At 44.5% G+C, this 12,612-nt stretch overlaps 1 protein-coding gene across 1 annotated transcript; it reads right to left on the bottom strand.

The window, feature by feature from the left end:
* Positions 1–1,602: 1,602 nt before the first annotated feature.
* Positions 1,603–5,513, bottom strand: hopx (HOP homeobox). The gene is made up of 2 exons (XM_056600465.1): positions 5,177–5,513; positions 1,603–1,832 (listed from the first exon to the last, which is right to left on the bottom strand). Exons 1-2 carry the CDS (start codon positions 5,324–5,326, stop codon positions 1,755–1,757), a joined length of 228 nt encoding a protein of 75 aa, XP_056456440.1. The 5' UTR covers positions 5,327–5,513; the 3' UTR covers positions 1,603–1,754.
* Positions 5,514–12,612: the final 7,099 nt, after the last annotated feature.

The following is a 12,612-nucleotide window of genomic DNA, read 5'->3' as shown; positions in this document are numbered from 1 at the left end:
AGTCTGCCTAGCAACACACAATACAAGCCTCCATTCACAGTCCACACTTTGGCCCGGCGCTCTGATTGGCTCCAACACAGAGCGCACAGACGAGCCTTGTTCCTCACTTCAACCGGAGAGACGTTGAATGAAGACACTTGTAATTCACTGACTTCTGTCTGTGTGAGGCTCACATACACAGGCATGCAGGCAAGCATCACATTAACACACACACACACACACACACACACACACACACACACACACACACACACACACACACACACACACACACACACAAACAGAGACACACACACACACACACAGAGACACACACACACACACACACACACACACACACACACACACAAACACACCTACACACATAAACATACATACAATATTATTTCTAGAATGTGTACATACATTTGTGTGTGTGTGTGTGTGTGTGTGTGTGTGTGTGTGTGTGTGTGTGTGTGTGTGTGTGTGTGTGTGTGTGTGTGTGTGTGTGTGTGTGTGTGTGTGTGTGTGTGTGTGTGTGTGTGTGTGTGTGTGTAAATATATATATAGATATATGTAGGTGGGGGTGGTGACGGGGATAGTGACTATCATAGTGGGGGTTGTGCCGCTGCTGTTCAAAGAGCTGGGAGTTCCATTTAATGGACAGACAGGATGTTGAAACTATGGCAGGCATGAAAACAGCTTTCTGTGTCAACACGCTGGTGTACTGCGGGACCCAGCAGGGACCGGGCTATCATCCGCTCCCGACAGAGAGTTCGGTCACCGTGGGTGTGTGTTTGTGTTTGTGTGTGTGTTTCCCACTCTAAGCAAACGTTTATAGAACAATAAACAATTATTCTCATTTTCTCAGGGGAGGAGGAAAATGCCCATTGGCCCAGAAACCCAAGACTAGGAGTTCTGTTTATTATTCCTATTTATTCTGATAATGGAGCTTATCAATTTTCTTAATTTATTTCAATTAGTCAAGAAAATTGTATTAGTATAGCAATTAGTCAGTTACAGTCTCAACAAGCTTAACTTCATTATGGAACTCCCCCTGACCCTGAGTCCACCAGTGTAAGCCACCAGACACACAGATTTATATCTATGCACACAAAAAAACAAATACACAACCACAGGCATTCACACACACACACACACACACACACACACACACACACACACACACACACACACACACACACACACACACACACACACACACACACACACACACAGCATGTCCAACCCTTCCCGCCATTGTGACCAACGTCCGGTCTATATTTTTCGGCCCATTCAGACATATCTTCAGAGTAACAAGGCAAAAGACAGTCCTTTTCGACGTAGAATAATAAGAATAATATTAATCATGTTTATTAATTTCAGCAAATAAGGTATTTATGTGTTGGCAACGAAAAACAACTAAGACAACTAAAGCACACTTCACATTCCCGTAAGCTAAAATAGCTTCATAGATATGGAGACAGAGGAGGAGGAGGAGGAGCAGGAGGAAGAGGAGGAGTAGGAGGAGGAGGGGGGGAGTAGGACGAGGAGGAGGAGGAGGAGGAGTAGGGGAGGGGGGGGAGGAGGAGGAGGACGAGAAGATTAGGAGGAGGAGGAGGAGATTATGGAGGAGGGGGAGGGGGAGGGGGAGGGGGGACTGGTCTCAGAGCGTCGGTTCTCCTGCAGCAGGTCTACGAGGAGCTGATTGGTGCTGACCGGGTCCTCGCGGTTCTCTAACCCCGTCCCCTTCGGACAGCCACACCCTCGCCCCCTCAGTCGTTTACGGAGCCCAGCTCCGCCGGCAGTCCCTCGGCTTGGCGCCACAGAGCGTTACGCCACCGGAACCATTTCTACGATAGAGAGAACATTAGAATATGTTGATTCATAGCGATTCATCAAAGTAAAAGTGACAATTAAAAAAATATTAAAAATACATTGTAATCAGATGGGTTTATTCTTTGTAGACGGCGGTGACGAGGATTTTGTCTGCCAAATCATCCTACTAGTCTGAACCCGGGTGCACGGGGCGTGTCCCCATCGTTTGCTTCGTCTTTGTTTTGATCCGCTGGGGGCGGATCAAAGCGTGTGATTGGCCGACAGTGAAAACTAACTCAGTAAAGCCCGAGTAAAGGGCTTTACTAGTCTAGTAAAGCCCGAGTAAATTCAACTTCTGCTGCAGGCGGTGTGAAGAAAAGCCTTTATCAGAAAGAACCTCCTGTCCCGGACACCAATGTTCCTACAAAGTGTCATAAAGGTTTGAAATAAACACTTGGAAGACACTTTTTTAGCGAGGACAATGTATGAGGATATCTCTGAATTGTAGGACTGCTGAATGCCTGATTGGGTAATCTTAGTCCTGGCCCGGTTCACAGACAGATACCAAAACCTGAGTGAGGTCATTGTTTTTAGCAGCGACCATATCCGACGGCCGTGACATCTATATTCCTGAGAACCAGCTAAGGTGAGGCAGCTCAGCTGTTTTGTCAGCGCTGGACGTCTGTAAGCATCCATAGAGAGAGAGAGAGAGAGAGATACTACCAGACCTGGAGGCAGCAGAGAACTCGAGACCCACAAGGTTCTGTTTATTCATGATGTCACTGTGACCCGAACTCAGCAGAACATTGCAGCGGTCTAACATCATGCTACACAGCGACGTCTAAACGGAGGACACAAGCGTCTTGTTGTATTTTGTGGGTCCCTCCCTGAATCGCCACAACAACGGTAACAGAGATGACATCGTACCCCCAAACTGCCGGACTGCAGGTCCATCCACTGAATGACAGACTGACCGACTAGCCGGCTGACTGAATTGCTGATTGACTGACCGGCTGGCTGTCCAAATTACTGACAGTGGGGTTTTGGCAGGAGTATCAGAGCAGTCTGTGTTTTTAAGCAGTGGAAAATGAAGTGATTTCTTTCAGTGAAGAAACGGATTCTGAACTTTGGACCCCAGGATCAAAACACTGCGCCCCATTCTGTGGTTTATTCTGTGGTTCGGTCTGGTTCAGTATTGCCTCATATCTTCCCTGCATAATGCAGTTCTAAACACATTGCTCTTGTTAATCGGTTCTGCATAATGAGTTGATACATATCTTATTGCTGGAGATGGGAGAGAGAGAGAGAGAGAGAGAGAGAGAGAGAGAGAGAGAGAGAGAGAGAGAGAGAGAGAGAGAGAGAGAGAGAGAGAGAGAGAGAGAGAGAGAGAGAGAGAGAGAGAGAGAGAAGGAGAGAGAGAGAGAAGGAGAGAGAGAGAGAAGGAGAGAGAGAGAGAGAGAGAGATTTTCACTCTTTAACAAACAGTATCTATATGAAACATAACAAAACATGATGACAGCGGGTGTGTGTGTTTGTGTGTGTCACATAAACAAACGGATGTGAACCAATCCCTACTTCTCACGCACCGCAACATGGGTGACAAATGTGGGTAGGGAAAAGTGACAAAACCAATTTCGAGTTACACGAAATATTCTAATTTGATCGAGAGAGAGGGGTTTGAGGGCAGCCAAACCAATATTCTACATTCAGATTATGTTTTGAGTAAAACAACAACAATGATTGTGTTATCAATTTGCCTCATGTTTTTTTTTTTTTAAGATTTTTATTAACATTAGGATTCTATTGAGGTGAGGGAGAGAGAGCAGCAGGTATAACGGGTTTGTTGGTGAAACCAGCTTAGGGCCTATTGGGTTGTTATATTAATATTAATAATACGTCTCTCTCACGCTCTCTCTTGCCATTCCTTTCTGTCTGTGTGTCTCTCTCTCAGCAACCAGAAGATGAATTTGCAAGTCAAATGTTTAGCTTACTTTTCATGATGTAATCTCATCGCAACAGTTCAGGGATGCTTCTGGGCTAGTCCGGGCAGATAAAGCCGAACCAGCGATCAAGCTGAAAATGGCCAAAGGCCAACCAATCAGGAATTGGCTCTATAGGCCCTACTTTCTGTTTTTAAACCTAAGAAATATTACTATAAAATCACCATTCTTAAAGAAGCGCAAATAAGTCGTTTTTCCTCTGCATGTCGTTCACACATGACGAAAACAACACTGGTTCAATCCAACATAATTCACAATGTATGTCCAGGATAGACAATCTGGAAAAAAGTTTATTAATTTAATGAAGTAAAATTTGTTCCCTAACAAGTGGCTCCCCATTTCTAAGCGTTAATCATTTGTCTCGGGGCTGCCAGGGCATTCATGCAAGCTTGACTTCCTTCGACGTCTTGTCCCTTAACATTTACAGACATCTGCCACCTCTGTGCATCCAGTAGGGTCTTTTCGATATGCACGCTTCCGTTTAGTGCAGAACTGCAGAATGGGTCAAGTAGAGGTGGAGTGGTGATAAAGCGTGACAATTGTAGCTGCACATCTGCTTTCAAACAGGCGTCGTCTGTTTACAAAGGGCAAAAATAATTTCCAACTTTCCTACGATTCAGAATACCACAGATAAGGAGAGATGGTTTGGAGAGTTCATCACCAGAGCGAACAATTAACTTGTTAACCCATCATTTGTATAGTAGGGCCGACACTAAAACGAGGATGTGGTCCTGTCTCTAGTTTTAAAACGGCTCATTTCAGGATACAGCAGATAACTGCAACAGGTTTCGTCAGTTGAGACTTTGTAGCTTCACGTAAGAAGCTACAAAGTTATTGTCTCTGCTCACACATGGCCAAAGAATGCTCCTCTTGAATTGACAAAAATGGACATTTATCATCATGTGTGTGTAGATCTTTCGCAACATTGTTTCCCCTATTAGCATCATTTGGGATGAATAGTGCAGGCGGAAAACAGCCCAGCCTTGAAAACTATTGTAGGCTATTCCAAAAGTATGGACAATTAATTGTACGCACATTGATCCGTTCAATATTAGGCTCACCGCGAATCAAGTAGCCCACATCTGATGACCACATGGTGTGTTAATACACAGATGATCTCATTGTCTTATCTGGGTTCCAGCAGGTTAATGACGTGGAGATTCCAGTGGCAGGTCTGGTATAGGTTTAAAAAAGTTGAACTTGTGGGGGGGGGGGGTAATGAATAGCGGAGGCGCGTTAAGCCAGAATGAAACTGATATCGCACAGCAAGTGGCCAAAATCCACACACGCAGGATCGATCATGCGAGGACGTTTGATAAAGCTGTTTAGTGAGACCAAAGTCGGTGGTTAAAGCCGAGAGCATCCAATCAGATACTCACTTGCGTCTCCTCCTCCGTTAATCCACACTCGGCTGCGATCAACATGAACGTTGTCTCGTCGGGATGTCTACTGACTGTAGCAAAATTATGCTCCAAGATCCGGATCTGATCATCCGCCAACTGCATACTTTCAATCGTCCGAGAGGCCATGTCTATCTTCAAAATAATCGACCCGAGAAGAACGTTGGTCGCTGCTGTCAGGAGAGCGATGCACTGCTGGGCGGCGGAGTTCCCGAGTGAGAAAATAGTTTATAACATCAGCTGGTGAACTGAACTCTTACACGCCTGGGTGGGAATGAGAACCTCTCAGCTCCGTGTGAATGTTATCCTGCTGTCTACACAGAGAGGAGGAGGAGGAGAGAGAGAGAGAGAGAGCGAGAGAGAGCGAGAGAGAGAGAGAGAGAGAGAGAGAGAGAGAGAGAGAGAGAGAGAGAGAGAGAGAGAGAGAGAGAGAGAGAGAGAGAGAGAGAGAGAGAGAGAAGCCTTCCTCCTTCAAGTAGGCTTACACTCATACACGAGTTGACTTGGACAATTTAAACTTCTCGTCGGAGGAGATTAAGCCGACTTTATGCTCGAATTATAATATTTCGTGTAACTGGCAATTCGTTTTGTCACTTTTTCCTACACACTTTCATCACCCATGTTGCAGTGCGTGATAATAGGGAGGGGTTCACACCCATTTACGTGTGACACACGCGCACACACACACACACCCCCAGGTGTCATATCTCTCTCTCTCTCTCTCTCTCTCTCTCTCTCTCTCTCTCTCTCTCTCTCTCTCTCCTCTCTCTCTCTCTCTCTCTCTCTCTCTCTCTCTCTCTCTCTCTCTCTCTCTCTCTCTCTCTCTCTCTCGAACTGAAACTGTGTCACCATGACAACATCTAACCCCCCCACACACACCCTGAGTCGATGCCTCATTTTCCTTGACCTTGAACCCAACGCCTAGATATGAGTTGTACTTCCAAAACAAAGATTTTCTGTGTTTACTGTAGAAATAAACAATGATATAACATGCTTTATGTTTGTTAACTTCATGTAGAGGTTGACTGTAATCTACACCTAACATTTATTTTAGGTTAAAAGACAATAAAAGGGAATGTGTGATTCTAATAATAAAACATTTGAGTTAATTAGATGTAACCCATTAACAACATAATATATGTCTCATATATATCTTCTCTGCGTGTTATTGGTTCTTGTGCTGAATGACCAAGAGCATTTTATAATTAACACTTAGCCTTTAACGCTTCACTTCATAATCAAAGAGGCGTTTGTCTCCTAAAGTGTAGCTGATGAGCCAAAGTTGACCAGATTGAGTTCCTTTCAACCATAGGTGTATCCAGACGATCAGGTCATCTTTATCCCTCCAATGAGAATAGTTACTGAGGTGCTGCGGACCGGCAGGTTAATACTGCTACCAGTTTGGTGCAGGTGTTGTGTTCAAACCCTCTTTCACTGCTTTAATCTAGAATACTTTGTGTTGCTTCTACCTAAATCCACCAGCATAGCACCAGTGGTTAGGTGGCCAATTCTTTCAAGCAGGCGTTCTTCGTTGCAACTCGAGCTCATTACACTGTCGTTTTAACAATGACGTAAATGTACACTATGCATTTGCGTCCGCACCTTAGCTAGCCTTTTCTGTTATATGCGTCTGTTGTTTCAGGTTGTGGACGGTCCTGTCCTGTCTATTATTACTAAGTTCTTTAATGAAGCAGCTCGTCCATGTCCAACTCCTTTGTACCCGACCCGGGACTCCTGTTTGATTGTTTCTCTCATTCTGATGAATCAGGGGTCAGTTTGGAAGGCGAGCGTCCGTGGCCCGTAGCCACATACAGATGCTTTGTGTATCCAAAACTCCCAGAATCCTCTAGTAAACAAACAGAGAGACTGCTGAGTCAACACACGCACACACACATGCACGGATGCAGATACAAAGCATCTGTTTACATCAGACACAAAAAAACCAGCGAGGGAGAAGGAACACTATATTTAACAATGTTAGCATTATTATTTCCTTCTATGTCTGAATTACTTATCTGCTCTGGCATTGTAAATGCTTTTGTCCATGAAATTGTATTTGTTCATTAGTTCATTTTACTTTCTATTCCTTTCAATTCTTATTTTCTTTTCAATTCAATCTTATCTCTTATAATCCCTCGATCTAAACATAGAGTTGCTAAATGTGGATCTAGGTAGGAAGGATCCGACGGCATTACAACTGTACCTGACGGGTTGGTCATGTGACTTCCATCATTTCTTTACAAGCTGTATGAGGTTGACATTACGACACTCTGTAATGTGGAAAAACCAGTGTGGGTCGTTTCACACATAATTACAGACAGAGGGGACCCACAAGAGGACACACACACACACAAACACACACACACACACACACACACACACACACACACACACACACAAAGATCACCTGACCACTCCCTCCCACATACACATCGCATACACATAAACTTTGCTTGATTCTGTGTGTGTGTGTGTGTGTGTGTGTGTGTGTGTGTGTGTGTGTGTGTGTGTGTGTGTGTGTGTGTGTGTGTGTGTGTGTGTGTGTGTGTGTGTGTGTGTGTGTGTGTGTGTGTGTGAGAGAGTGAGTAAGACGCCAACGATGCCATAAGACACCAGCATATGTGTATGATTGTGTTGGTATCGTAGCTTGTTGAGCAACAGACAAGACCAACAAGACCTCAAAATACCATTTAAAGACCGGTTAATCTGTCAGAACATTCCAGGGTGGAATGCCAACATGTGGAGTGTTCAGAGGCATTGTCCTGGATCGTAGCTAAGAGAGAGTTTGGACGGAGGTGGACCATTCCTCGTCTAAGGCGATTCAGGCATCGGCAAGGAATGAAACTAACTGTGTTGAATTCAAAAAATGAAGAAACGTCTGAGCACTATAATTCACAAGCTGCAATATTGAGTAATCTAACGATCAAGCGCTTCTCAAGCAATTCTCGTCGGTCAAAGTACCTTTACATTTTGCCCCTGCATTGAAATTCCCATTCATATACACACACGGGCACAGGCACAGACACGCACACACCGACACACCCCAGCGGGAGTACAACCATACGAGGTAGCAACCAGCTTGACGGGACCAGATAGGAGGTTGTGTTCCTCGACCAAATCCTAAATTAGTTTTCCAAGGGTTCCTCTAGTCCTCGAGGGCCAATAGAGACACACCCCGACTGAGCTCCGTCCTCGCCCACAACACACTGAAGACAAAGCCTGGCATCTGAGTCACCCGGCCAGGGGCTATTCACTCAAACTTAGAGCCATCCTTCCTACCGCTGTACTCCTCTGAGCCTCAGCTTTCATACGGCATATCGTTTGTGCATGCCGTGACGGCCTGCCGTGAATAAGATTGTTTAAGCATTGTTGTTAGCATGTATCTTACCGGGAGTAAACCGCATATGTAGCAAGCACCTAGCCTCTAGCCATATAAACGGGGGTCACCACAGACAAACGCTCGTTATATAACAATCATATTTTCAATAGCTTAATCATTTTAGCGCCAGTAACAAGAAATAACGTAACCGTTTAAGCTTGACATTGTGTTTCTAGGTTAAATATTGACGTTGTTTGGGCTCTGAGACGTCCGCAATGGTTAGCTTTTGTGATAGCCATGCTCGGTGGCGAAAATATACGAAGCGGTCTTGTGTGTCGATTTGTTTTTTTTGTGTCGAGGTAGTGCAAGTGTCAGAGAATGGGACTTCTATTATAAAAAATATATATCAAAAAACTTGTTGCTTTGTTATTCTACAATGTTGTCAAGTGTGTTTCAAGATGGCGAGCTTGATATTATTAACTTTAGAACAGGTGCGTAGCCACATAAGGGCCAACGTGGGCCAGTGCTACTATGATTGACAGCTGGCCCACCCTATCAGAAGTGCCCAGCATTAACTTGAAATTCAAGGAACGAAAAAATAGCCCATATTATAATGTGATACAAAATTGTGCGAGATGATTTTTTTTCCAATTAAGTATCATTATCTTACCAATATTTACAGAAATGCTATTTTGTTGTGTCCACGATTCTGTTATAAATGATCGCCTGAGTCCGAAAGAGGCTTCCCCTTGTGACCGCCATGTTTCTGTTCTGCTGATTCATCCTCAACCATGGCCAGTCTCTACTTGTTGTGGAAGTACCGAGACGTCAGGGAAACCAACGCGGTCGTTTAGGATTTATAACATCATCCGTGTTCCCTCTGGGAGATCTCTTTCTCCTCCATGTCGCGGTACGATCAGGACATCAGGAAGTCAAGGCCAAAGTTCCTTTCCCCCAATTCCTTCTCAACCATGGATGCATGCATGTCGTGCCTTAAATTCCCCCCTGGGATCAATATTTATCATTTATCAATGAAGCCTATGATCATTTGCCATTAATCGTCTGATCTGCGATGTAATTACGTGTTGTTTAATCTTGGGACAATTGCTAAAAAATATATATTTAAAAAAATAGATTGAACCCCTTCCATGCTGGAACTGGATGACTACAGCCCTGTTTGGAGAACGTTTGCTGAACTTGCATATGCCTGAGCCAGACTGAAGTCTCGATTCCCATTTAAAGGTTAGACTCAGAATCTGGGGAATGAAACCAAGAACCTCATGGCTGGGAGTCGAACACCCAAGGCACAAGGCTGTCCTGCCCTTTGTGATGGAACCCTGTCTGTTGAAGTAAGCTTCTCGTCCTGGCTGTCTCGGAGCTGAAATGAAGGATTTGAGATGCTAGAAGCACAAACCCGCTGAGCGTCACTCCTAAAGTCTCCCTGGTCAGAGACCGCTGCTAACACTGAGCTATGGGCCTTGGCCACCCAGTGCTAGTCCTAGCTCTACAAACTAGCTTGGGGATGTATGCAATCACTCCCCCATCCAGCAATTTACTTTCTGGATGTGGGAAGTGAATGCATTCAGATTCCCACATGAATAGCCCCACTCTGCTAGTTCAGCTTGTATTAGTAAATGGCTTTGGTGTATTTCCTTGAACAGGAAATGCTAAAACGTGTACTTTGGCCAGCTACGGAAGTCTAGACTGAGAGCTAATGTCTATTTCCAGAAATACTTCAAGGACCCCACCAATCACAAGAATTTGAGGAGTTCTGTTGTGGGTAGTAGGAAAGGAAGGAAGCGTTAAGTAACCGTCCTTTTGCATCCGTATGACGTCAAACAATGGCATCCGCTCCAGAAGGGATGTACTCGGAACAGAGACCTCTTACAGGAGGGAGCGAGCCGCGGGCCTATCACAACAGTCCTTGCTGAAACGCCACCACTGTTTTGACAGACAGCCGTTAAAGGAGCAGGAAGCTCCGCTGGACTCCATAAACCAGACCTATGAAAGCCGGGCTTTGTCTTCCCTCAGCGGCGTCAAAAACAATCAACTGACTTTAACTGATTTATTTGTTGGATGTTTACGTGTCATGTTGGATGAAATCAATGGCTTGCCTTACAAACATGTGTTAACTGTATATCCCTTTATGTTATAAGAATAATTTCCAACTTAATCTTTAAAACCGATGAGGCTATGAGAGAACAAGGAAATATGCAGTGTAAGAGCTCAATTAAACAGCCTACTTTAAAACCCACAGGATAATACAATAACAGACTGACTACCGCGCAGCCATGGGAGTTAGCCAATAGGCTCATTGCCTGCAGTCTGTTTACCAGCTGTTCAGCCAATGGCAACACTTCATTTTCCCTCCCATTTGAAGTGGCTCCACATGTGTTTTAACTTCAGTGTTGCAGAGGCTGGAAGAGAGGCGCCCGACACACACACACACACACACACACACACACACACACACACACACACACACACACACACACACACACACACACACACACACACACACACACACACACACACACACACACACACACACATTCTCTCCCTCTGACGGTTGAAAACAGGAGTGGGTGGGTCGGATGGCAAACGTATTTACAGAAAGCAACACACTGTGTCTCTCCATGCCTTGCATGACGGAGGCATGCAAAGACAACCACAGAAAGCGCACATGAGGGAACAAAACAGCCTGATGTATTCATGCATTGTGTTAAGTGAGATTTACGTTTGCGGTAACACAGAAAAAAAGAAATAGAAAGGAGAGCTATTCACCATGGATATGTGAGGTAGAGTAGGGTTTTAAACCAGACACTGAGGTTTGAACCCCAATGCGTAATTAAAGTTCCTGGAAGAGGATAGGGGTCTGCTTTAGGAAGTCATAACACCACAACCACATGAAACCGAGCCTCGTCTGGCGCTTTTGTAGCGGGGTTAGAGGTTTCTGAATCTGGGCTGGTTTAGTCTGATCCCAGAAAGGGGAAACACAAGTTCCTTTTCTGGCAGGGAGCTAGATTCTTTCCCTTCACCAACTACAAGAGTAATTATTCCTCTGTTTTCACTGTCAACCCCAAAAATCTGTAGGATATCAATCGCAGGGGTTCAAAAAAAGTTTTGGTATGTATTTTTTTATTATCATGGAATGTATACTATATAGAGAGAACAAGGACTACTGAAACAAAGAATTTTCTCTACTGCAGTATAGTTCTTTGCTAGCCTGTAGCGCTATGCTGTTAGCCTAGCAAGCTTGAAGGCAGCGCTTCACCAACTAAATATAATATTTAGAAATATAAGATTTCTATGATACATAAAAAATTTCAACCCGGTATTATCACGCAATCTCATGCTCATGAAAATGACTCGATTGAATCGTGTCCCAGAGCATGATTGTCAGTCTTTTTTCGTGCTACACAGGACGAAATGTAAACCCATAGCAACCACGATAGCAACCTTGACAGTCACATGACAAGGACGCGGACCCATTGAAAAGAATTAGCCCAAAAAACGTAGGCATGTCACATGTTATACTACATTCTGGTGCGAGACTGGGTGCAAGGGACGCGGTTAGTTTCAGTTCTGCTACAAAAATCGGAAAAATCAGGTTGTGTGTGTGTGTGTGTGTTTCATAGTCTATTGAGGTGAGTGTGAGATTGTGAGATCAGTAAGTTGTGTTTGTGTGTTAGTCCAGTGTGTGCATGCATTGGGGTATGAGTTAAGGTGGGTTTGTATTGAGGAGCGTGTGTGTGGGGTCTGGTAACATTCTGCTAAATTCTGTTAACCTTGTCATTCTGATACCTATTGGCCACTCTGCACTCTGGCCAGCTGTACTTTACTAACTTGCTCAGGCAGCACTGTAGACCAATCTCTGCATGTCGATGATCAGAGGAGTGGAAGGTCAACCAAATGATATATAGCCTTACACAGTTTGGAGGGTGCAGCATATATATATCCCCTAGCGGTATTGCAGCAGACTGTATATATGCTTTATGCGAGAGACTGACTGAATAGTGGCTATGGTGTTCGAATCCCAGCCAAAAGGTATTGGTATGAATGCCAATGCGGTCTACCTGATGCCACCTACCAGTAC

This window comes from Gadus chalcogrammus, chromosome 10 (assembly GCF_026213295.1).
Source record: "Gadus chalcogrammus isolate NIFS_2021 chromosome 10, NIFS_Gcha_1.0, whole genome shotgun sequence".
Taxonomy (NCBI): Eukaryota; Metazoa; Chordata; class Actinopteri; order Gadiformes; family Gadidae; genus Gadus; species Gadus chalcogrammus.
Note: the sequence above shows the minus strand (reverse complement) of the source record. Positions and strands in the feature narration are given on the sequence as shown.

Bases quoted from the DNA above. Each gene is read 5' to 3' on its own strand.
- hopx (XM_056600465.1), bottom strand. From the start codon at position 5,326: ATGGCCTCTCGGACGATTGAAAGTATGCAGTTGGCGGATGATCAGATC. The intron at 1,833-5,176 runs GTGAGTATCTGA...TCTCTATCGTAG, and splicing joins TAACGGAGGAGGAGACGCAA to AAATGGTTCCGGTGGCGTAA.